Source organism: Zerene cesonia, chromosome 11, assembly GCF_012273895.1.
Source record: "Zerene cesonia ecotype Mississippi chromosome 11, Zerene_cesonia_1.1, whole genome shotgun sequence".
Taxonomy (NCBI): Eukaryota; Metazoa; Arthropoda; class Insecta; order Lepidoptera; family Pieridae; genus Zerene; species Zerene cesonia.
This window is the reverse complement of record NC_052112.1, coordinates 4,778,089-4,801,628: the sequence shown is the minus strand read 5'-3', so window position 1 is coordinate 4,801,628 and position 23,540 is coordinate 4,778,089. Positions and strand designations below refer to the sequence as shown.

At 32.1% G+C, this 23,540-nt stretch overlaps 1 protein-coding gene across 1 annotated transcript in view; it reads left to right on the top strand.

Moving 5' to 3' along the window:
• Positions 1–23,540, top strand: part of LOC119829902 (nose resistant to fluoxetine protein 6-like) — a 37,110-nt gene that overhangs the window by 1,477 nt on the left and 12,093 nt on the right. Inside the window, exons 2-3 of the mRNA XM_038352610.1 lie at positions 7,071–7,409; positions 21,314–21,495. Of these exons, the coding sequence (XP_038208538.1) occupies positions 7,163–7,409; positions 21,314–21,495 (429 nt within the window). The 5' untranslated portion in view covers positions 7,071–7,162. The remainder of the gene's footprint in view (positions 1–7,070; positions 7,410–21,313; positions 21,496–23,540) is intronic.

The window sequence follows — 23,540 nt, the reverse complement described above, 5'->3', positions numbered from 1 at the left end:
ATTGTTTGTCTAAATAAATCTGAAAATAATTGTTTGTCTAATACACTCAAACAATTACTACTAATGGGGCGAAATGTTATTACAGCCAAGAACAAACAATGATTTTAATTGGTTCATAAATTGGTATAATCTTGGCATTTATAATGAAAAATGTTTTCACAAAATTTTCTATACCTATTTACTCTACGTCTCTCTCAGTGAATAAAAGTAAAATGACACGTACAAGTTTTAACCTTAAGTATATTGAAGTTATAAAAAATTGTGATTATTGCTTGGATTTCTGAAAACCTAAGTTTTCTCGAGCGGATATTTCAAAATTTTAGACTATAGATATAGATTACGAGCACTTGATTAAACGTTGCATCAACCGTCTGTATTTCATAGCATTGTGTGTCTGCAATGAAAAGTAATTCTATCATAACCGAATTAATCAGTACCACGGAACCGACGTAAAAACATTGCATCGAATGAGTTGCGTAAAGTAACACAAAAAGAACAGGTCCTACAGAGTTGCCGCTCCATTTCTGCCTATATGTTTATTTATATACCGAAGTATTCGTGGAAAGTGGAGAAATATCGAAAGCACCAGATGCAAAACGATATTTACCAATTATGAGGAAATATTAGTGTGTGTGGCAATGATGGTGTCAACTCCTGAGGACAAATAATTTTTAAATCAGTTCCAATAGAAAATAGAGTGAAAGTATCAAATTGTCTAGGATTGTACGTAACCTAGGACAATGAATGTAGGAAAAATAAACAATAAACACAATGAGTAATTATCATTGTGAAATATACATGTAGGTATTCCGACTAAGCCAGATTTGTTAAATATTCTGCACGCGAGATATATCGAACGGTTTGATCATTGACATTCAAACCCATAAAGCATCGGCAAACGAAGCTATCTCTTGAAACAGAGGTCACGTGTCACGACGCTTAGAGAGATGAACTTTCACCGTTTGTTAGTTTTGCGTATCGGGTATGTCACGTTTTGTTACATCATTCGCGTCATAAACCTGTTTTTAGTAAACGAGGAATCGTCGCACGAAATCTTTACTTTATAACAAGCGTATGGATTGTAGCCGAGTCCATACAGCAATTATTCGGACAATACAAACAATGGGCTATAGAACACAATGAAGGATGACAGCCATTAACCATAAAGGCAGTGAGGTTCAATGAATCAGCCCATTATGCGACCGGGCGATGGATCGTAATTTCACACATTCAACACTCCAGCAAGTCCTGTCCACGTGGGTTTCAGCTCACGCACAAGAACCCTCTTTATGATCTCGATTCATCCGTGTTGAGGAAAATAAATCGACACTAGAATACATATGAGAAAGATAGACAGAATTTGAAAAATTGTTCGACAAATAAACTTTTTCACTATTTTGTGCTCGTATATACATAGATGAGTATAGATACAATTTGGAATGATTATATTTATCGGTGGTGTTCTGATGTTTGTGAAATAAATTTCAAATCTTAGTAAGACATTAACAGTAATTCAACATAATTGTACAAATTTACATGTTTGTTATACGCATTGTTATTAATACCATTGTTATTAATATGTGATCATAAATCTCAAATAAAATGAACATTCCAACCCTGTGTAATAAACAAAACTGAGGTACTTTACAAAGGCAAAACAATCATAAATTTCCTATAAGGATCTTTTCCGTCCCCTTGCGCCAGTTCTACAATAACCCTCCACTGCTTTGGGACCGTCGCTTGCTTCATTGAACACAATACTTATTTCCCAACGGAAATATGAAAATGCTAGTTTTTTGTGTCATTAATGGAGCGTTTAAAATAATTCCCTATTAAGTGTTTATGATATTAAAAGAGAAAAATGTAGAATAGATAACTAATCAATGTTATTTGACAATAACACGTTGCATTTCAAGTGGTAAATAGTATATTAATAACCATGTAGATCTCCAAGTTGAAGGCCTGAAGCGAACTCTGCCTGTTTCTTGGAATGGGCTCCGGGGGAGCCTTTTAAAGTTATAATAGAGTAAAAACGAAAGGATTTCAAACATCCATTTACTGTACACAGAGGATATATAAATGTTTTCACAGAAGCTAAACCGTAAAGTATACAAAATTGTATCCCCGGGCAAATATTCTGCAGACCCTTAAAATTTCAGGCTATTCATAAACGATTCATGTTTATTACAAAGAGATTTCGTTTCGTTCCAAATTTTAATAGGTTTCTACTGTTATGCATTTAAAGTATGAAAGTAAATTAAATTATTCTTCAATGAACCGTTTTATTAAGAATAGATAAAATAAACTGCAAATACAATAAACTTTAAAATATAGTAGTTTCAAAGTGTATTAAATTGTTTTTTTAGCATTTTTGAATAAATTTTGAAAACGCTTTCTGAAACTACTATCTACTAATTGAATATCAGTATTAATTGACACCTAAGAATATTACATCTTTCTTTTATATTATTCCTTGCATTTTAATTCACGTTCACTTCACCCGTTGTTGCAAGACTGTCGACCTTATTTTTTTATCTTTTATTGTACCCTAAGGAAAAATCCAGAATCTGATTAATAAATAATTATACAAAAGCAAAATTCAAACAGTTTCAACAGTTTTGGCGTGAAAGCGTAACATACACGCAATCATACCTACATATTTCGTTTTTAGTTATGATAGTGGTACGAAAATAGAAATCTAAGTATGCGAAGAATATGATCTAAATATAACTGTAATAAAAGTTGCATCATTAGCTGGAATCAATAATCATATCATATAGTTATTCATAATAGACGTTTAATGAACTTCAAGTTTTTATTAATTTTGTGCCTTTTAAGTTTCAATTTACTAACTAAAATTGTGCAGTATTATTCTAAAAGAAATAACAATTTATAATCGTATTATAGTCAATTATCAGTTTAAAAACTCTACGCGACTTGCCGACGCCCTGCGGTGATTCCCTGTGGCATTCTTAAATTTTTACAACAAGCTTTGTATTTTACAAACACAAATGCATGTTATATGAAATATGCAGGTTACACAGAATTCCACATGTGGCAGACAAATGCAAAATAACACGTAATAACGACTAACCGCATAGTTGAATTAGCCGAGATATGTATGATAGGCATGATGTTAAAATTATAATGGTGAAATGTTATGCTAGTTTATACGCTTGTTTTATTTGTAATGTATGATTTGATAGCTATATTTAATGTGACATTTTCAAACAAATATTTTGTTGTTGTACAACAACAAAGCGTATTGTTCATAAACAATTCCCCTACTAGACATTTACAAAGATGTAAAATTGGCAAAAATAAAACCGTTTGATCCCTCATCTCGTATTCGCGACACAAAACCACGTTCATCTAAAACTCGAAAGCCTTTCCCAATGGTTCCTAATTGGTGTTCGTTTGAAGTCTCTATTGTGATGCTAAACAACGCCACAAGACAATAGAAGCTCATTTTAATCTTTTCGTTGGTATTACTTCCAGTATCGCGATGTTTGTTTAATGCAATGTGGAACCGTATTTGATTCCGCTAATCCTCTATAAAATAGTATAAAATTAATCACAAAGTATTTTCCTTCTCACATCACGCATGAATTGCACGATTATGCTATTAATTTTTTATATATTTGTTATTGTCAATAGAGGGATATAAAAAAAACTTAACGCCATATAATGGGATAAATGAAAATCCAACGGTTATTTAATGTCTGACTGTTCGCACGAACAGAACACCTGTCGGGTCGTCTAGTTTCGTGTAATTTACTTCAACGTAACTGCTGTATCGCCCTAATTTCTCGCAATAAAATAATAATTTTCAGGACATTTATTTAACCAGACAAAGAGTAGACGTGACATCCCTTTTGTCTCTGACCGGCCCTAATTTAAATAAATTATGAGTTAGGCAATTTGCTTTTGCAAAACAAAATTTTCACGGAAATGTTGACGCTCATTAGAGTCACCTACCTAAACTAAATTTTGTAGGGTCACCTAATGTTGATACGATCAAAGGATTCGTCATAACATAAAAATTTCAATAACGTAATGATTGAGATAATCTAGAATAAATATAAATAATTGCTACAGTAGATTCTAACTTTCCAAATAAAAGCGTGGAAGCTGTTATTTTCACTTAGACACGCATACGAGAAAAGCAATTTGTTCGCAAAACGAACAGTGAGGATACATATTGCTTTTATTGTTTTGATATCAAAGTCAGTTGCAAATCCTTTTATTTAATTTGAAATGAAATGAATTTACAAGGATAAAATAAGAATATCTTTAATGAAAATCTACGTTACGCTAAGTAAGTATTTAAACAACAACAAAACCCACGGAGATATCGAGTAACAAACCCAAAACAAAAATACAGTCGATAGAGAAACTCCTTTGTTTTTCCAATAAGGATTGGATATCTATAAGAATTGCAATTTGCAAAATGGCAAAATCAATTAGATGAGAGTATCTACTTCTAATAAAATGTAGTACTTAAATTTAGTGAATAGAAATTGCTTCAATCATACTTTCCAAAAATTGAGTTTGTTTTAAGATAGAAACGGTTGTGAAAACATTTATTTCAATTGAATGAAATTGATTCCACGAAACTTATAAATAGAGCTTTATTTAGTTATTTATATGGGACCTTATAGTAAAGTATATAGTACTATACTATACAGATGGACAATTTATACATTCTCGTTCTTTTACCCATGAGTATCATGAAATATGTAACAAATTATCCTTATCCCGTACTAACTTCTTATCTTCTTTTAATATTAAACATGATTTGTGTCATCTGTTAGATGTAGTATAGTAGGCAATTAAATATTTTATCGTCCATTTAGCAAATGCCACGGATGCATGTTAACAATTAATATGAATTTAAATTCGAATGAAGGAAAGTCTTACTTTCATTAACTTATCAAACAAAAACAGCTGAACGGATTTTAATGATTATTAGCTTGTTGCATTTGTCTCCATTTAGCGTAAGTAAACGTTCTTTTTGATGTCATAGTCAGCAATGGAGCTGATGGGGCGCCTGACGGTAAGCGCTACCACAGCCCATGAACGTTTGGAGAGGCATAATGTCAATTGTAGACCTTATACCTCTACAAATAGATTGTCGACTTCAAATAGGGAAGGGAAGGGAAGAAAGAATTGTCGAGAGGAATAAAGGAAAGGACTTGGGAAGGGTAAGGAATAGAATATGGGCCTCCGGTTCCCCCACTCACCGTACGAAACACAATAGCAAGCTATTATTTCACGCCGGTTTTCTGTGGGGGTGTGGTACTTCCCCGGTGCGAGCTGGGCCAATTTGTGCCGAAGCGTGCTCAACTACAACATACAGACGTCAGCCTGGGTGGAGCCGGCGGGAGCAGCTAGTAAAATTGTTTATTATTTATTTAAAATGTCATACATATTTAGTGTTTTTTTACATCATTCAATTTTATTTATTGAAATAGTGTTGTTTGCAAAAGACCAACCATTTGAATTTTGAATATAACCGAGCAAACAATATTATCGATTGGTATTGTAACTTCGTAAAAGCGAGTGGTTTTTGTTATAATAAACTTTATACGTTGTGGTTTCCAGTATCTTGTTACGAAGTTAGAAAAGATAAGTCATATTTTCCACAGCCAATTTAAAACAATTTGTTACGGTGTTTCTTATAAATTATTTTTAGTTCATAAATAAACAATAGATATCGTTGTATACATTAATTTTTAAATATTTTAATTATACGTATAATGTGTCTCCGTGTCGTGTCTCCCCGTGACCACGCTCGCTGTAAAGTGTTCGAAACGTCGGGTTAATAATATAATGAATAAATCGCGTTTAAAATCCGTTAAAAAGTTTTTAATTTCTATATACGTATAAACATTCATTGAAAAAAAATTGACTCTTAATATACTTATTAATCTCTTAATATACCTATTTCTTTATTTAAGCTCAGAGGCTCATTTGTTAGAAACATGTCTCAAAAATAATAGCAGATGATAAAATCAAGATCGAGTTGTACTAAAGTTAGAAAACGAAACATACCCCATTAAACATCGCGTACGTGTGTGGTAACTGGTGAATAGGCGTTAGTATTGGCGGGATTAGGTTCTTTTAAGCTCGTGTACGGCCATTTGCTGCCAGCTTATTAGGTCAGAAACATATTGTTCTCTTATCCAAGATATTGTACTAATAAGAACAAAGCCGAGGCGGCAGGGTCGGAATGGCAAATTCCGAGTTGCTTTATCGCTTTCATAATTCTCAAAAGTAATTGGAAAGGATGTAGAATAATGTAAAATCATTTTAAAACTCGGAATTCAAACACTCTAATACTTATTTGTTAAATTTATTATGTTCTGAGTATGTAGGTAAATATCATTAACCATACTTGATTTCTCTTTAAAATCAGGTCAATCACCTGTAGGTATTGGTGTTATGTCAGTATTATGTTAATAAGAAAATCAAGTATTACATAAATTCGCAACAACGAGAACGCAAAACTATTTTTAAACTCCACATATACCATTTGAACTCTTACTTAAATGATTACGCATTTGTATGCCAGACTTGCTCTTTCTTTAACAATAATATGCGTATCGAGTGCCTATAATATAATTATTACATAAATAAATATATACGCACTGTTGTTTAAAATCTTAGGACTTTCTATTATTCTTAAGGGAAAATATTGTATGTGTATCAATTCAGCTAAGGTCTTTGAAAGCATAAAGCCAAAAATTCTGAATAGAATGCTCTATAAATTCAACATATAATGCATTTTACACGGAAAAATTCAGTTAAAAGCTTTGTGTTGCTCGCTTGAATCTTGTTCACTTTAAATAGAAAATTATAAACCCTATTCGATGCTGGTAACAAAAGAAGCTTTATTACCTTAGTCTCTTTTCATACATTATGATTTTATGATTTTTTTTTTATACAAATTATTACAAGGGGCAACAAAAGCACTTCCCTTTACTTTACTTCCGTTGAACGCTCTTACAATAATAGATAAATGATTGCATAAACGTACAACAATTTTTTATAAACACATTTCTTTACAGAGGCCGGCAACATGCGTGAGAAGATTTAAAGGCCGTCGTCATAGCAATTAAATGGACAATTCGGATATGTTCAATTAGAAATCTGTGCCAGTATGTACAACATAATGCAAACAATGATACTAGTGACAGTCTTAGTGTTAGTGAGTGCTTTGGGTGCTACAGCGAACAGTACCGTGGTCTTGACTGCCTCGAGGATGGCCTGGATGAAAAACCTCTTGGATCATCACGACTGGCTCGAATATGTGCAAGGCAATAACAGCACTGTGTCTGCCGAGTGTGCAGCGGACATGAGGACGTATATCGAAGCCCTGAACGAAGGGCAACTCTGGGCCTCGAAAAGTAAGTTTGATATGTTAATGTTTTGGTTAATGTTTGCTTTATACCTAAAATTATGAAGAATCCTAACAGCAACACGTTATTACGTGCTTATCTATACACTGCATAAGAAGTCGAATGTGTAATGTAAAAATAATATTACGAATAATTGTGACATGGATTTGCACTTACATTTAGCCAAGACAAAAAATTCACTCATCAAGAATTACGTATTGATTTGGTAATATCAGCATGGTTAAAACTAAGTAATCGCAACTCCATTATGCTGGTAATATTATGTGTTTTGCAAGTAAACTCTTAGACCAAATCTATTTTATTTCCCATTCTATCTTATTTCCCTGTTGATTTGACATTGACGTTATTTCATAATATAGCTGCTAATTATGCAAAGATTTATTGCATGAAAATATTACAATATCAGTTTATGATAATTATGGACAGATTGCTGATACATTCAAACATCCTTATTACTATTATTATTATCCTTATTACTATATTATTACACATATTGTATACATTCAAATATACAATACAGGAACAAAAGATGAAGTATATGAAGTATATACAAAGGAATTTATGAAATGCATTTGTCAATGCTAATTGAAACCATACTTCGTATGAAGTAGCCTGTGTCACTATCTACCTTCTTTACTATATCCAGACACAAAATGCATTCCATAAAATCGCTCTCTTGCGTTTGAGTTTAATCTTTAAACCTATAGTTTAATAAAAATGAGTTTAAATATTTATAGTCTTATTATTTTTGTGACTATGCAAGGTTTACTCCCAACCTTTTATTTTTGTAAGAACTAAACTCAATTTGTTTATAGGCTATATGATTCTTATCTCTATATATATTGAAGTATCTCAGAATCGATCTCCGAAGCCACTCCGCTAGATTGCCTTAAAGCTTACACGTTATGAAAGAAGAACTTCTTAAGTTCGCGCCACATCTTCACATGTTCAATTAAATTTTATACTGATTGCAATCCCGAGGGATAGAAAAATATCCAAGGAATATTGTAACATTGTAAATGTATAGAATAAAACCTCATTAACTAGCTATTGCAATACAAATTTTATTAGAAGTATGTAAAACCAATTAAAAAAGATCGATTGAAATTTAAATAGAGCTCTAATTACTTGTCCTCAAAGCTATCTTTCTAGAAATTTAACTTACTTGTTTATTGAAGTATAATTGAAGTATTCTTTGGCATTCAAAATCGTTCGTTATTAATTTTATAAATATGCAAATCACTTATATCTATTGGTTATCTTCACTTTTGTTATGTACAGATGCATATCTACAGGCTACAGTGACGATTTTACTCACATAAAATGTTATAAATTATAAGTCGATAAATACGATATTTTATAAACGCATGATTTAAGCGCTATAAATAACGTAAAGAGACTGTTGACCCATTTTATAATATGAGCCGCACGCACGAAGCTTATTAAACTGGCATCCAACAGAGGGCAAATCACACAATATCAAATAATCAATGTAGCAATCCCAACGCCTTCTGATATAGAAAAATCATATAATATTTGCGGGTAGCATAATTCTTATCCAGCGCTTTTCAACAAATGAGATATCGTAAATCATAATTAATGTTTGCGGCCGACAAACTAAAGACGTCTCCAAATTACTTTTAAATTGCGTTGCTTCATGTCCATTTTATCACGTTCTCATTCATTGCTCTGAAATCCCTCTCGTAAATTATACCTATTCCATTGAACTGAATCTATAACATTAGAATTTTCACCACTTTCAAACATTAATTCTGCGCTTTAGTTAGTTCAGAATAAGGAAATAAGCCTGTACTGTGATTATAAGAGCTGTATTTTTCGGTATTTACTTACTGGAAGAGGAACATAAACGGAAAGCCATAAAACAAACACATCCGACAGAACACATTTATCATTCCGCAAAAAGCTTTTTGCAACCGTCTTTTACACGATATTATCTACATTACACTTAATTCGTTTGTCACAAAGAATCTTATAATAGAATGTGAGGTTTTATACGGAAAAATCAGTATTAAATACAATAAAGATACTGTTAACTTTGTATGCCTACAAAATAACATAAATACGTTCATAAATTAAACAATATTCATCCTTATTTTACAATTGTATTTCGGGCATAAAATTAAAATATACCCTGAAGGGCGTTGATACATCGCTTTGTATGTCAAGGGCCTCTTTTGAGTTCTTTGTGAACAATGACAAAATTAGACGCTTGAAGAAATTTCTGCGAAATGCGAAACACGTTTATTTCCTTACACCTTACAGTAATTTTAATAAAAGTCACTAATGTAAATGTATCTAGGCAATGTTTTGAAATATACATATTTTTAAAAAATCATCAAAATCGGTGCGGTGCACCCAGTCGAAAGTTCTGTAGAAGCAAACCCAAAAAAGTCAATTGATAACCTCTTCCTTTTGAAGTTAGCTCAAAATTTAAATCTATTAAGACATTCCTTTGTTAAATATTTGAAAAACAATTGTTTCAAATATTGAAAGCTATCTTTGTATAAAGAATATTCATTCAAGCGAAAACTATCTTTATAAACGCAATTTGTGCTGGTGCATTCGAATGAAAAGGTAAAGTACTTTGCGGAAAACGCCAACAAAAAGCCACTAGATTAGCGCCTGCAAAATCACTATTATTCTGCTTGTTCGAGCAATGTGAAACTAGCCGAGGAACTAAACACGCGTCGTGTAGTATATCGATAAATTATACATTAAAGCTTTATCACGTCGCGGTCGTTTTGTTTCTTGACCTGCGCGTCTTTACTGCCCGAGATAACATTTCCTTTGCTTCGGTGATTAGCTCCTGTGAATTTAAGGTTCAATAAACAATAAGAGTTAACCAAAAATATGTTAAAGTTTCTTAAAATATTTAACGTGAAACGTGTAATTAAAAATAGTATAGTTTTCACGTTACTGGTACAAATAGAATATTCTATTACAATGCCGAGTCGAATACAATCCATTGGTGCTTAAAGCTAGCTCTATGAATAATTTTATGGTTGTTTAATATTTGATTAATGTTACCATGGCGGAAAAACATATGAAAGAATGTTACACCAACACGAAACTCATGGATTTAGTATATTAGCTAACGTAATGAAACTTCCACACTTTCCTTGTGTAAGAGAAGAAATGGCTTTTACTTTGTCACCTACGCTGTTATTAGTTTAAATAACTAAGTGTACGGTATAATTATTTGTAACGAGATTTTGTTATGAGAACACTGCATCTTTCTCTATGTCCAATTAAGTTCATGAATTTTTAACTGTTCTAACCGAATTAAATTTTAAATAATTATGCCTATAGCTGTATAAATAATCATAATTTTTTAAATTTAAGAAAATTATTTATTGTCATAGAAAGCCTTAACCTTTATCATAGTTGTTCAGAATTATAATACAGATCAAGAATGGATCAATTTACCCTTTGACAATTTTGTTAAATGTATTGGTAAATACATGCCTAATTTAGAAATAGAACTATATTAACTGTTAATTGAATAAATATTAACTGCTTATTGTTTCGTGCTGTCTGTGACTGACATATCAAAGATATCGATATTGTAACCAGCCTACAGCGATGAGCTTCTAATGAAATATTCCAGAGATAATCGAAAGGAATAATTTCTAGCCTTTGCATACCTAAATACACTTCACACAAAACCTCAGACGTAATGTTACTAAATGTATTTGAATTTTAAGTAAAACCTACAATAAACTTAATCTATTGATTTATTTCGGATCTTGAAGCAGATATTAGTTCAAAATGTATATGTGAAAGTAATATTATAATTTATATCATAATGCCAGACCCCAAGAAGTTGAAAATTCTTCCGCAAATTCGATACAATCCGATTAAACTCTTTTTATATTGCTATCTACGATTACGCTGTACTGTTTTGTGAACTTTCTAATAATTACGAGTTTTGTTTTCTTTACTATTATTCTTTATTGAGAATCAACTAAATTTCCGAACTGTCTAGTTAAACTTAGTAGTCAGATGTATCACATTTACCTAGATTTTGTACGAATAGAATGCGTTTTCAATTCATTTGTAATTAATTTACCAGTCCCATTTAATACGAGATGCGTGGGGTTTGTGTTTTTTTTGACCCTTATTTACTTCGAGGTTTCATTATTTATATAGATGAATTCCTTTAAAATTCAAACAGCAATGTGTATTAACCATTAGATACGTTCCATTATCCATCGATCATCCGTTCAATCCTCTCGCCATAATCCATTTGGACCATATATTGTTTACGACATTTATTAGGACGTGTTACACATCGGATCGACTAATTAAAGGTGTATAAGCCAGTGTATTGAACATAACCCGTTGTAATTCGAGCATATTTCGATACATGCAGCCGTCAACGTGTTATTGCTACAATCGCGAATACATATATTTACGCTTGCTTCATTATCTTGCTTTTAGATTAAGTAAACGCAAAACGTTTGTGGGTTGCTGCCATGTTACTGCCCATTCTTCATTCGAAACTTACAAAACCGGACGCAATGAATGACTCAAAAATTCCCCAGACTTATTTGCTCAAAAATTTATCCGCGAAAATACGTAATTTACATCGTTTTACATATTTAGTGTCACATAACAGTATTTTCTAATGCGCTTTCGAATAGAATCTCTATGGTTGAAACGGTAATTATTACGTAACCAGCGGAGCTGATTAAATCAAACTAGTTTATTCGCTTATGAATGAAATAATCGCAGTAACGGCCTACTTTTAAGATGAAAGTAATTGAGTGTCTAAAATAAGACGCTCCCGTGTCGTTTACAAAGTAGGTACTAGTACATATAACTAGGTAACCTAAAGTCGGTGAGCTTCGTTTTTCGTTCCTACGCTCGGGTCGCCTGTTAGCACTTAAATTATGCAAGCATCCACTGTGTACTATTGTCTTAGTTTCCTTGTATATGTAAGAGGGTCTAATGCTTAGAAATCAAATCTTACAGACTCTGCTCGTGATCGCACTCGTTCACGTTAAAGTATTCGGAACGACAAGATAAAGAATATATGTAAAAAATAATGAATAATAGCGCTCTAGATCAAGTCATTACCTATTCAATGTAGATATTTAAAGTGTTTAATAAGGTACAAAAATTAAACATACATGTTTAAAACATAATACAGTAAATCTTGTTAAAATTAGTTATTTAGACGTTCTGTTAATGAATTGGCCTAATGCACGTTCCATTGTATTTAAATATCTTCACCGTCACACTCCCTTTAACGTTACGTTTTACGAGCAATTATAATAACCGTTTTAATATTTATATATTTATATAGAGCGCAGTCAATGTGAAAGAGAAGCAAGTTGCACAATAATTTAATTAAGAAATAATGATTCCAAAGAGATGAACCTTACAGGTGCGTCGGACATTGGGCAATGCGCGCTCGGTGGCCTGTGACATAACGCGGCGGCGACTCGCGCCTCGTGAGACACACGCGTGCTGTTAGCTACAGCGAGCACTTGCGCAAACCCTCATAATGTGTAAATCGCAAATTTCATAAGTAATCCGTGAAAGTAAGCGATTCATTTCACTCACACGCACTTCATGTTGACACCGAACACATAGCCTAGTCAAACGAGAATTTCCACCAATGATGCCTTATATAAATTCACCGTTAACTCTACGTCTATTTTTATGTAATACCTTTTTATGAGAAATTATGTCATCAATTGCAGTTTTACGGTGCTCGTTTGAGATGCTCGTGAAATTATACGGTGTACATAACAAACTTCCGTAATCCGTCAACTTCTAGTTCCGCTCCTAATTTTTGCGAGGGCGAATTCTCTTGTGTATAATAAAGTGAACAAAAAAATTGCGTATTCTTTGAAATACAACGTTTGTTATAACGCTCTCATACAGCCATCTTTTAGGTTCTACATATCTAAATTAATATTATTAGTTCATTTTCGTGCAACATGCATGTATACATTATACATGTTTAAATTTGAGTTCAATCAAACATTGGGGGTAGGGAATTTTCAACAAATAAAAAATTTTGATCAAAGATCTAATATTGTTACCGTTACAACCAAAGTTAAATTAATCGAGCCTCTGTGAATACAAAAAAGCAGTAAAAGAGACATCAATACCGTCAACTCCCTTCAGGGGGCCAGAACTTTTATAGCAAATAAAATAATTTTTCATTCTTACACCATTTCTTTTTTTATGAAATCCTTATATAAACCTAACATGGGTGACATGACCTAATTTCAACGCATTATTTTTTCGCTAAGTTGATATGCTCTTTTAAATATCAATGTCCTTGTTTTAAGAGATAATTATATAATGGGACTGTTTTAAGAGATAATTATACTGGATAAACTAACCTTCTTGTAAATAAAAGTTTGCGCAAAAACATGTTATTAGTGAATAAATTATCAGTCCAGACGCAGTAACGCTCTGCAATAATTGTTTAAATGAACTAGGTCAATCATGATATAATATCAAGACATAATAATTGATTTACCAGAAAGTATTTACGCTCTAGTGTCAGAACAAATTGTTCATAGAAATCTATTAACCTGTAATTCACAATGAACTGTATCAATGATATTAATAGATAGCGAAATCTTGTTCAATTTAGTACAATAATGGGCTTGCTACACATCGTAATTTGATCGTATCACGTTGCCTTAGATGTCACAGTTACTGATGTTATTCCGTTGAACTGTCCGATCATATGATACCATTTGTGATTCTGGGATCAATTTCTTAATTGATATTTTTAAACAATTACCCAACCATTTCTAAATCTTATAAGTGAAACACGTGTGTAAATTAGAAAGTCAAGGCTACTCGCTCATAAAAATATGCCAGTTAGTATAGAGATTACGTTTATAACAAATATTACCTCGAAAGAGTAAATTTGCATAAATATGTTTCAAAGGTTTCTGATCTCATACATATATATGTGCTACTTTGCAATTTAAATATTAACATAAACATTAACTTTTATTTAAACAATGTTTTAATACAAAAATTACTAAAAATATAAACATGAACATATTAATATTACAATATCTCCACAAAATAATAAACAGATATTTAATTAACCAAGTCATGTAATAATTTTTCCATCTTTTCTTTTATTTTAATCATAAAGGTACCTTACAGCAGCTATTAATAAAATAATTATTCTAATCTTTACACAAAATTACAACATCGAATAACACATATTTGTTGTAAGGGAAACAATTGTATTGTCTGAAAGTAAAATCACATAAAACCAGATTACATTTTCATTATACAAATATTCGAGTGATGGTAAGCTCTCACATTTAACTCCTGTGTAACCTTTAGTTCTAACATCCACAACCTCACCTCATCTTTCATTAGAACATTCTTCAAATACAAACATACCACCGGTCCCGTCCACTTCATAAAACAATGCTCATTTATATCTAAATATAGCCGGGAAGAGAAAGCTTCTGAGCTACCTGTAACTTTGATTTCAATTTGTCCATTGTGAAACTGACCTACTTTGGCAACTTCTAGTGAGCATCCCTATAAGACAATTTAATAAATGTTGAATTAAACTACGAACGAGCAAGAGAGCATTTATATTGTATATATTATATGTAGACAAATATTTCGTCGTATATTAAGGATTTTTTTCGGATTGAGCTTTCAGCTACGTTTTCTTTGTTACCTAGATATTTATATAGTATTCCTTATAAAAGTTAAATTTAATCACACTTAGGACAATACAATAGAAAAAAATATATATATATATATTTTTGTTAATTCATGTACAACCCTGTCTTATATTACAAACTGTGTGATAATATCAAGATATATTATCAAGAAAATCGCGTTCTCTGAACTGAAAAGTATTAGAAACGTTGATTTACTTCATATAATTAAATAAATAACGTTACTGTATTTAATTCATGACTCATATAATGTATGAAACTTATAAGTACAAGCCTATATACCTAACATATTTTCATATTAGACATTTAATTAAACCTTGATACCTATAAGAAATTAGTTATGAGCGTTAATGGATGTTTTCGCATCTGCTTCGTCGCCTTCATGTGACATGGAAGAATAACAATATGAATATTATTATAAACCTCTCCATACAAAAACATCACTTTTTGTCTTTCGAATTAACTTGTAATTATCAATTGACGGTAAATATCAAACACGTGTAGATGTGGATATGTGTTGTAAAAGGAAAACGCTACATGTTTTGTAACCAAAGTTGCTCGGTAATAATTACGTTCTTTCAAAATTTTATATTGCACTAATTATTATACGTTCATTGGTTGTATTGAATTTACTTGATTCGGGAAGATTGCACATTGAATTCTAGTTACTTGTTTAATGTTTAAAATACTTTCTATAGGATTCTGTTTAAGATGGTTTTCTGTACAGAATTTAAAGGGAAATAATTTTGTCTATTGAATAGATTTTTGACCGACTTTTCTAAAAACGAAGGAAAATCCTAATTCGTCTTTTTTTTGGTTTATTGTCTCGATAATTTCATAGGTTTCAGTCAATTGACGCAGCTCTTTCTGTTTGATTGTCTTTTGTGTTTGATTGTTATCAATTGGTCCCATTTTAGAATGTGAAGTAGTACCCAGGAGATATGGTAAAACTGTGGTAGAAGCAATACCCAGGGAAGGCCCAGGACGATGGACCTATTTTTTACGATGAGAATTTTAAGTAATATTTTTAGATTTATATCATGTTTATTGATTACAATGTTATGATTCCATAATTAATCTTGCTGTTTTATTAATAGGTTTATTATTTTCCACGTTCTTTAACGAGGATATATAATTGTGTAGAACAAGTGGGTCGCCGACCGGCCATGACTGACGCACCTCTACGGCGCGGCGGTGAATGTCTGAAAACATTGACCACAAATTATTATTCGCACCTTAAAGAAATCCGCTTGGCTTTAGTCCTATGACTAATGTCCTCGTCGCGACATTGACAAGGGTTTGTAAAATATGCTAAGGGCTTCATGATATCAAATGAATATAAATGTTTGCCTTTAATGTTAATACTCGTAACTGGGAACCTTGACACGTCTCCAAGTCTCATGAGGTAAAAGTATGCTTCATCATGTTCTGGTCATAAAGAAACAGATTGCACGGTTGGAAAAATATTTATTTTAATGCAATAGGCGTTTTAATTAAGGTTATATACAAAGAAACAATTGCACAAAAGGATCTGATGTAAATAAATGTAAATAAGAAATAAATACATAAATAAGTAAATTACATAAGCCATCATTCACCATTGGATATGTACATGATACCTGAGCGCTTATACTTTTATATACCTATATATATATGTGTGATATAGCTTATGTTTATGTATAAAATAAATATGTTTGTGCTAATATTTTATCCAGTATAAACTTTTATTGCCAGTTGCAACTTCGAATTGATAGCAATGTTTAAACAGAGATAATTTTTAATACGCCTTTTATTTATTAAATAAAAAATATGTATTCAATTCAGAGTAATAACATTAATTTATCGAAAAGCAACTAATTAAACATGTCAAGAACAATATCCAACAAGACTAAAATATATATATATAATAGAGATTTCTATATTATACGAAACTAAGTATTTATAACAACTGTGTTTCGTACGGTGAGTGGGGGTGCCGTTTCCTTTTCCTCACTCGTCCCAGTCCATTCCTTCTTTCCTGTCGTTAATCCTTTCCTTTTCCCTTAAACCATAAAAGCGAACAGCGCATTCGCAGAGGCACTACCTTTGTGAATATTCATCAGGCGGTGGTGATCATTTACCATCAGGTGAACCACCAGCTCATTTGCCCACTATGACTTAAAAAAAAAACAGAAATGTATTAAATATTTTAATTTTAAGGGATATCGTAGAAATTGTAACAAATTTCTTATAACTAAGGGGAACTACTAATAAACACTTCATTAGTGTACCGCAACTAACACTAGGTAACAACTAACAAGAAATAATAATCGAAATCCTTCTTTTGACATCGGAAAAAAGAATATCATCAGAAACGTAAAAATAACTACTTAAATATCTCGTTACCTTTTGCTATTATTTCATTCAAATGGTAAGTAAGATATAACCGGATAAGACTTTCATGTAGATCAATGAAAATTATAAGAATTATCTGACGTTCATATTAAAATGGATTTTGAAATTCAAACATTTTCACTCCCCGGAATCACAAGGGGTGGTCGCAAAGACTCTTCCTCCAGTGAGTAATATTTCATAAAATTTAATAAATGCGAGTTCTAATAAATTTTGGTGAGTGTAGTGGAGCGTGAGTTCCGATTAAATTTCTCAATATTAATAAGCAATTTTGCAACACTTGCTTATTCAGTCATTTCTCTATTCAAAATTTGATATATAAAACTACTCGAACACAAGGTTATTATTTATAATATATAACATATATGAATGTATTTTGTATTTATATTATATGTATTAACAGTGGCGTAGCTAGAGGGTCAAGGGCCCTGGTGCATAGGGAAATAATCGGGCCCTCCTCCCCTCTTTCCGCCTTCCTCCCCTCTTTCAAAGCTGAGGTTAGAGGGCCCCCGAGCTCCGGAGGCCTGGTGCACTGCACCACCTGGCCCTATGATGGCTTCGCCACTGTGTATTAAATGTATAATGCACGTGGCAAAATAACATAATACAAAATGCTCTGCGAGTTTCGTTGACAGCATCGAACAAGCCACACGAAATAGTTTGTGTTGCACGTATGTTTTATCGATTGAATCGCTCCAAGTAATTAAATTAACTGTAATCATGAAAACCTCACCTATTTCAATATCATTTGAAAAGATAATTCTTGTTTTAAACCTCACTCCTTTTGCTCTTAATGTTTATTTTTCTTCGTAAACGTAGATGCATTAAGGGTAATATTAATCAAACTGTGTCGCTAATTAATACAGAAAGTTAATGCCTTATATTAAATTTCATAAGATATCGTCCGAGATGTTAATAGAAACTTGACTGAGAATATTAATTGCCTCGTATGTCTTTAATATTTTGTGAACAAGCATACCCAAAGGTACATCGAAAGGTAGATCGAAACTAACACATGAATTTGGTGAGATAATAGAAGAATAAAACAATGGTATTGTACAAACACTCACCGTTTGTTTGATTCAAAAAGTTGCTGCGTTTTAAAAGCCCGTGCTAGCTCTTTGTGACGTACAAACACAAGTGCCTAAAATGTTATATATGTGTGCCTCAAATATCGAATGAAAACCTTGGTTAGCATGATTGAAATAGGCTAATTTGAAAAACGTTACTGAAGTCCATAATTAAAGACTGCATTTACTATGTAGTTACGACCAACAATTTTTTATAATCTGTTACTATTAGTATATTATGTTATCTGTGCTTTTACCATAAAATAAGTGAGTTTCGTAAATATTCAACATTGTTATTTATAAATATGAAAATAATTTAAATTATAAGTACGCTCCGTATTTGAATTCATAAAATGAATGCGATGAGTTGTCATTACATAATGATGTTTGAAGATTGAACAGATAACCTAATGAGGGTCGAAGTTCTTGTTAGAGTAAGAAATTTATGTTTTACTAGCTATTGCCCACAGCTTTGCCCGCGCGGTCTTAGTAAATTTTCATGGTACAAACTTTCTTCCCCTATTTATCCCCTTGCGGGAAGAATTTATCAAAATCCTTTCTTAGCGGATGCCTACGTCATAACATTTATCTGCATGCCAAATTTCAGCGCAATCCGCCCAGTGGTTAGGCTGTGCGTTGATAGATCACTATGTCAATCTTTGAGTTATTATATTTTTTTTTAGATTGATAACTCGGAAATCTCACTAAACTTTCGTATTTATGACTGCATATCGAATAGTTCCTGGTTCGAATCCTAGGTGAAGACAGAAAACGAATTAAGTATAAACTTTTTTTCAAAGCTTTCTCATTATTTATTCTATATTATTATTATTTGTTTAATGCTGATCCTATGTAAGTAAAACAATCAATATAGACATTAAGTGTTTTTTTCCAACTGGCTTAACAATATTCGTGAATGTGTATCCAGTTCTAACAAATACCTGTAATCAAATTTTGCTATATTTTATTTTCATTGTTCACTTTATATATATATATATATATATATATATATATATATATATATATATATATATATATATATATATGAAGTGAGAAGTGCAAAAAATAATCAGAAAAACCCAAAATTTAACTCATCTCATGTAACTATATTGCAGCAAACACAATAGTCGTAACTTTCCACATTTTTCATTGTATTAGGGTTCCAATAGGGTTCGTTCGATTCCATGGCTAGCGTGGAAACGTTCGCAATAAAAACTGTGCGTGTATCCTTCTTTTTGTTTTACTTTGCCATTAAACCTTTCATTCCTTTCATTAATGTTAACAATGTTCTCGAACCTTCCTTTTACAACTGAAGTATTAAAGCTATTTGCATGTACAGCATCCGTTCAATTACATTATTTATTAAATGTTCTCTCTTGATACAAGATTGGATTTGTAATCCGTTGTATCCTTGTTGCTCTGAGTGGTCCATCAGAATTTTATATGAGACACTTCCATTCATTTGCCTTTATGAATATACCATGAATGATGCGGAATGAACAGGTACAATTCAGATTGATTGAGTTTCCTGCCTTAACATTATTCTTCATAAGTTATGACAAATACTAATTTAAAAACCACCAAAGTCAATATTTAAATATAGCCCATAAATGTATTTATGTTCTCATATTGATGTTTCATAATTAAGTTATTGCTCGGCATATCTTTGTATTTCATAACAACGCTTGCTAGGCCACTTTACATATTCACTACAAAACAGTTAGTTAATAATAGAGTGATGTTGTTGAAACTTTATTAACCTACTAAAGAAGTTTCCAGCATACCTAATACATTACACTGCTTTTATAGGGTTAGTACATTCTGTGCGAAGGTAAACTTCTATTTAATTTATGTGACTCCAGCTGCGCTGTTTAATTTTTGTTTTCGAACTCCACGACGTACATTTGTTTGCAATTATGAATAGCTTAGGTCTTATGTAATTGACGGTATTTACTATTTAGTGCTTGTTTATCGATGTCGAGGTCAGCAACATTTACGTAATCAAATGTGGATGGTTATCTCCTAGAATGTCCTTACTTACATCTGAATACCTACACCTTGGACTACTGCAGTTGAGAACTAAACTAGTATTAAAACTTTTCTAGGTTGATTCGTTTTCGAGCGCTGTTTTTTATAGCCACATCAGAAACATTCGGTTTGCAAATGGCAAAACTTTTAGATGGAAATACATGATTTTATACAAAGCAGTGCAAGGAATTCCAACTACGATTCACATGCCAGATTTGCATTATAGATTTATTTGAAATATGCGACTGGCATGTGTCTAACCAACGCTTAACAGTACATAAAAGGAATAATTCTAGCATCCTTTCAAATCTTTCTTGGAAATGGAATCCTCAGCAAGCGGCTTCAATACCTGGTATTAAGTTCGTTTGAATGCTTTAATCCTCATATTAAAGAATTTATTTCCAAGCGTTTTCTATAATTTATTGTAAGCCTACGCTATCTGATATCGAAACTGACATGTACACGATATTTACCTAAATGACTCTTTATTAAATGAAAGTCATTATTTTTATATGCCACTAAAACCATGATCAGCCAATCTAACTTACTGTAGCCCAAAACTAAATAATTCTCTATAAGCAGTGCAAATCTTGAAAATAAAGTATGGTAAAAATTTATTTGAAATTAACGAAATCCTTCGCTTTCATTTACTCACGCCACAACTCAATAGACTAATCTACTGTGTTTTATTTTTCAGTTTACGACGCGTCCGGTCAATACAGCCCAAATATCTTGTTCGGCAATGAGTACTGGCTGGGTTCGCTTAACGCCTGCCGGGACCTACAACTGAAGAAATATTACGACCAAGTGCCGCCTTTTCCCACCACATTCTACGTAGCGAAAATCAATCTGACTGTTGATGGTGATCACATACCAATTGTAAGCGATATATTTATATATAATGCTTTGTGCTTGAATAATTGTTTTTTCCATTTTGTACACACTTCAGTAATTTTAATAAAAACACCTTGGGATATAAATAGGACCTGATAAAGAGATGAAATAATAAATATATCTAATGAAGTAATTAGGTGAATATTTTGCTGTTTAAATGAGCATTAGTAAAAAAATGCCACCCATAAATATACAATGTCATGGATATAAGAATTAAAATGTAAATTTCTTCGTCGTGCGATATTTCTAATTTTCTTGTAAGAAAAACACATCTACATTGCGAGGCATTATTATCTCTCTCTCTCTTGAAAATGATAATTAATTATAAACCTAAAACGCACCATAACTAAATTTCATTCAACAAAATAACCTCAATACATCAAATACGAAATGAGACCTCCAGTCTATTTTTTGTCTCTAAAAATAGTATAGTTGTGGCCGAGTTTAACTGCAAAGCATCTACAGCTGAGGAGCTCGTTACGGAAACTACAATTCCCTAGCACCAGGGTTGTTAGTAACATGAGGCGTGCTCATGTTATATGAACGTTAATCTTGATTCGTACGCCTTGTTAATGAAAACGTTATTTGTTATCACTACATAATATATAAGTATGTTTAATGTTGCAAAATTTCAAATCCTAAAACAGTCTAGTGTTTAAAAATAACATGCTTTGATCGGCCGGTGATCAAAATTTGACCTTGTGTCAACTCTCGCCTACGTTCTACGCAAGTATTGCAATCTGCAGTAAAACCACAGATAACATAATACTATACTCGGTAAAACGTACATTCGACAAATCTGTATACACAATTCGCAAACAATAAAAGTCGAGGGAATACTCTATTATACATCTAAGATCGCTCTCCTGTGTATAAATATAATATTATGTTTATAAGGGAATGAACATAAATAACTTACTCGTTAATAAATTAGTATTCTATCAAATTTATAAAAGGAACACTTCCAACATTCCACGTTACTCTCTTATACGGTATATTATAATTTACAATTGGTAAGTGTCACGATCTACCCAGCGAATTTATGATTAAACGGAAGAAAATGCATAGTATTGTCTGATGTAGGTGTACAGTTCTCAGAGCTTCTAGTAAAACTTGAAACATTATCATCCTTTTTACCCTCAAATCTTCCATGTATACAACATATTATACGTGCGATATTTCAAAAGCACAACAGTTTATTTTTCTTTATTATTTTTAATATCAGGTTAGGCCTTTCCTTTATAACGTGTATATCAATCTAAACAAAATAGATATAAGTATATAAATGCTCTGTACTAAAATAGAGCTAAGTAAACATCGTTATGTTAGCAAACTAGAAGCTGAAACAAATATATCTTTAGCGTCGGTTCTATTAAACCGGGCTACGTCGGGCTCAAACGTTACGTATATCGTTATTGTTATTGCTGGATAATAAAATATTTAAAACAGCTGACATGAGGCCATTTGCGAACAAACTTGCCCTCGCAAAGTTAACGCTGTGACATTTTGGCTCGGCGCTAGAGACCGTCGTTCTCAAAGCGGCGATGTCATAGAACTTTTAATATAAAAGTTTTGGGAAGCTACTCGCTTGAAAATTGTCGCGAAAGTCTATGAACGCGAACTTTTTATGTAACTTGTCACTACAAGTTCACATTTGGGATCACTATCCCAAAATGTCGCGGGTCCGTGTTGCTTCCGACTATTATATTTGCATGATCTCTACGGCTATTTGTTGAAACGACAGTTTGAGGTTTGTTTGGTTAGGTCTACGTGCGCGATAATAAATTCGTGATTAGAAGTTCCACCATATAAATAAATCTTTGGAGCAAAGGATTTTGATGTTTTGTGATGATTTAATAACATTTCTATAGATTTTGTTGCCATGTACCTAATAATATTGCTGTCAATAAACGGAAAGGTTTTATTGTCTATAAGAAACATGATGTCTATAAGAATATAGTATCATCATCATCATTATCAGTTCATTATTTTTTCAAACTGTAGGTCTTCAATAACGGCAATACAGCTAC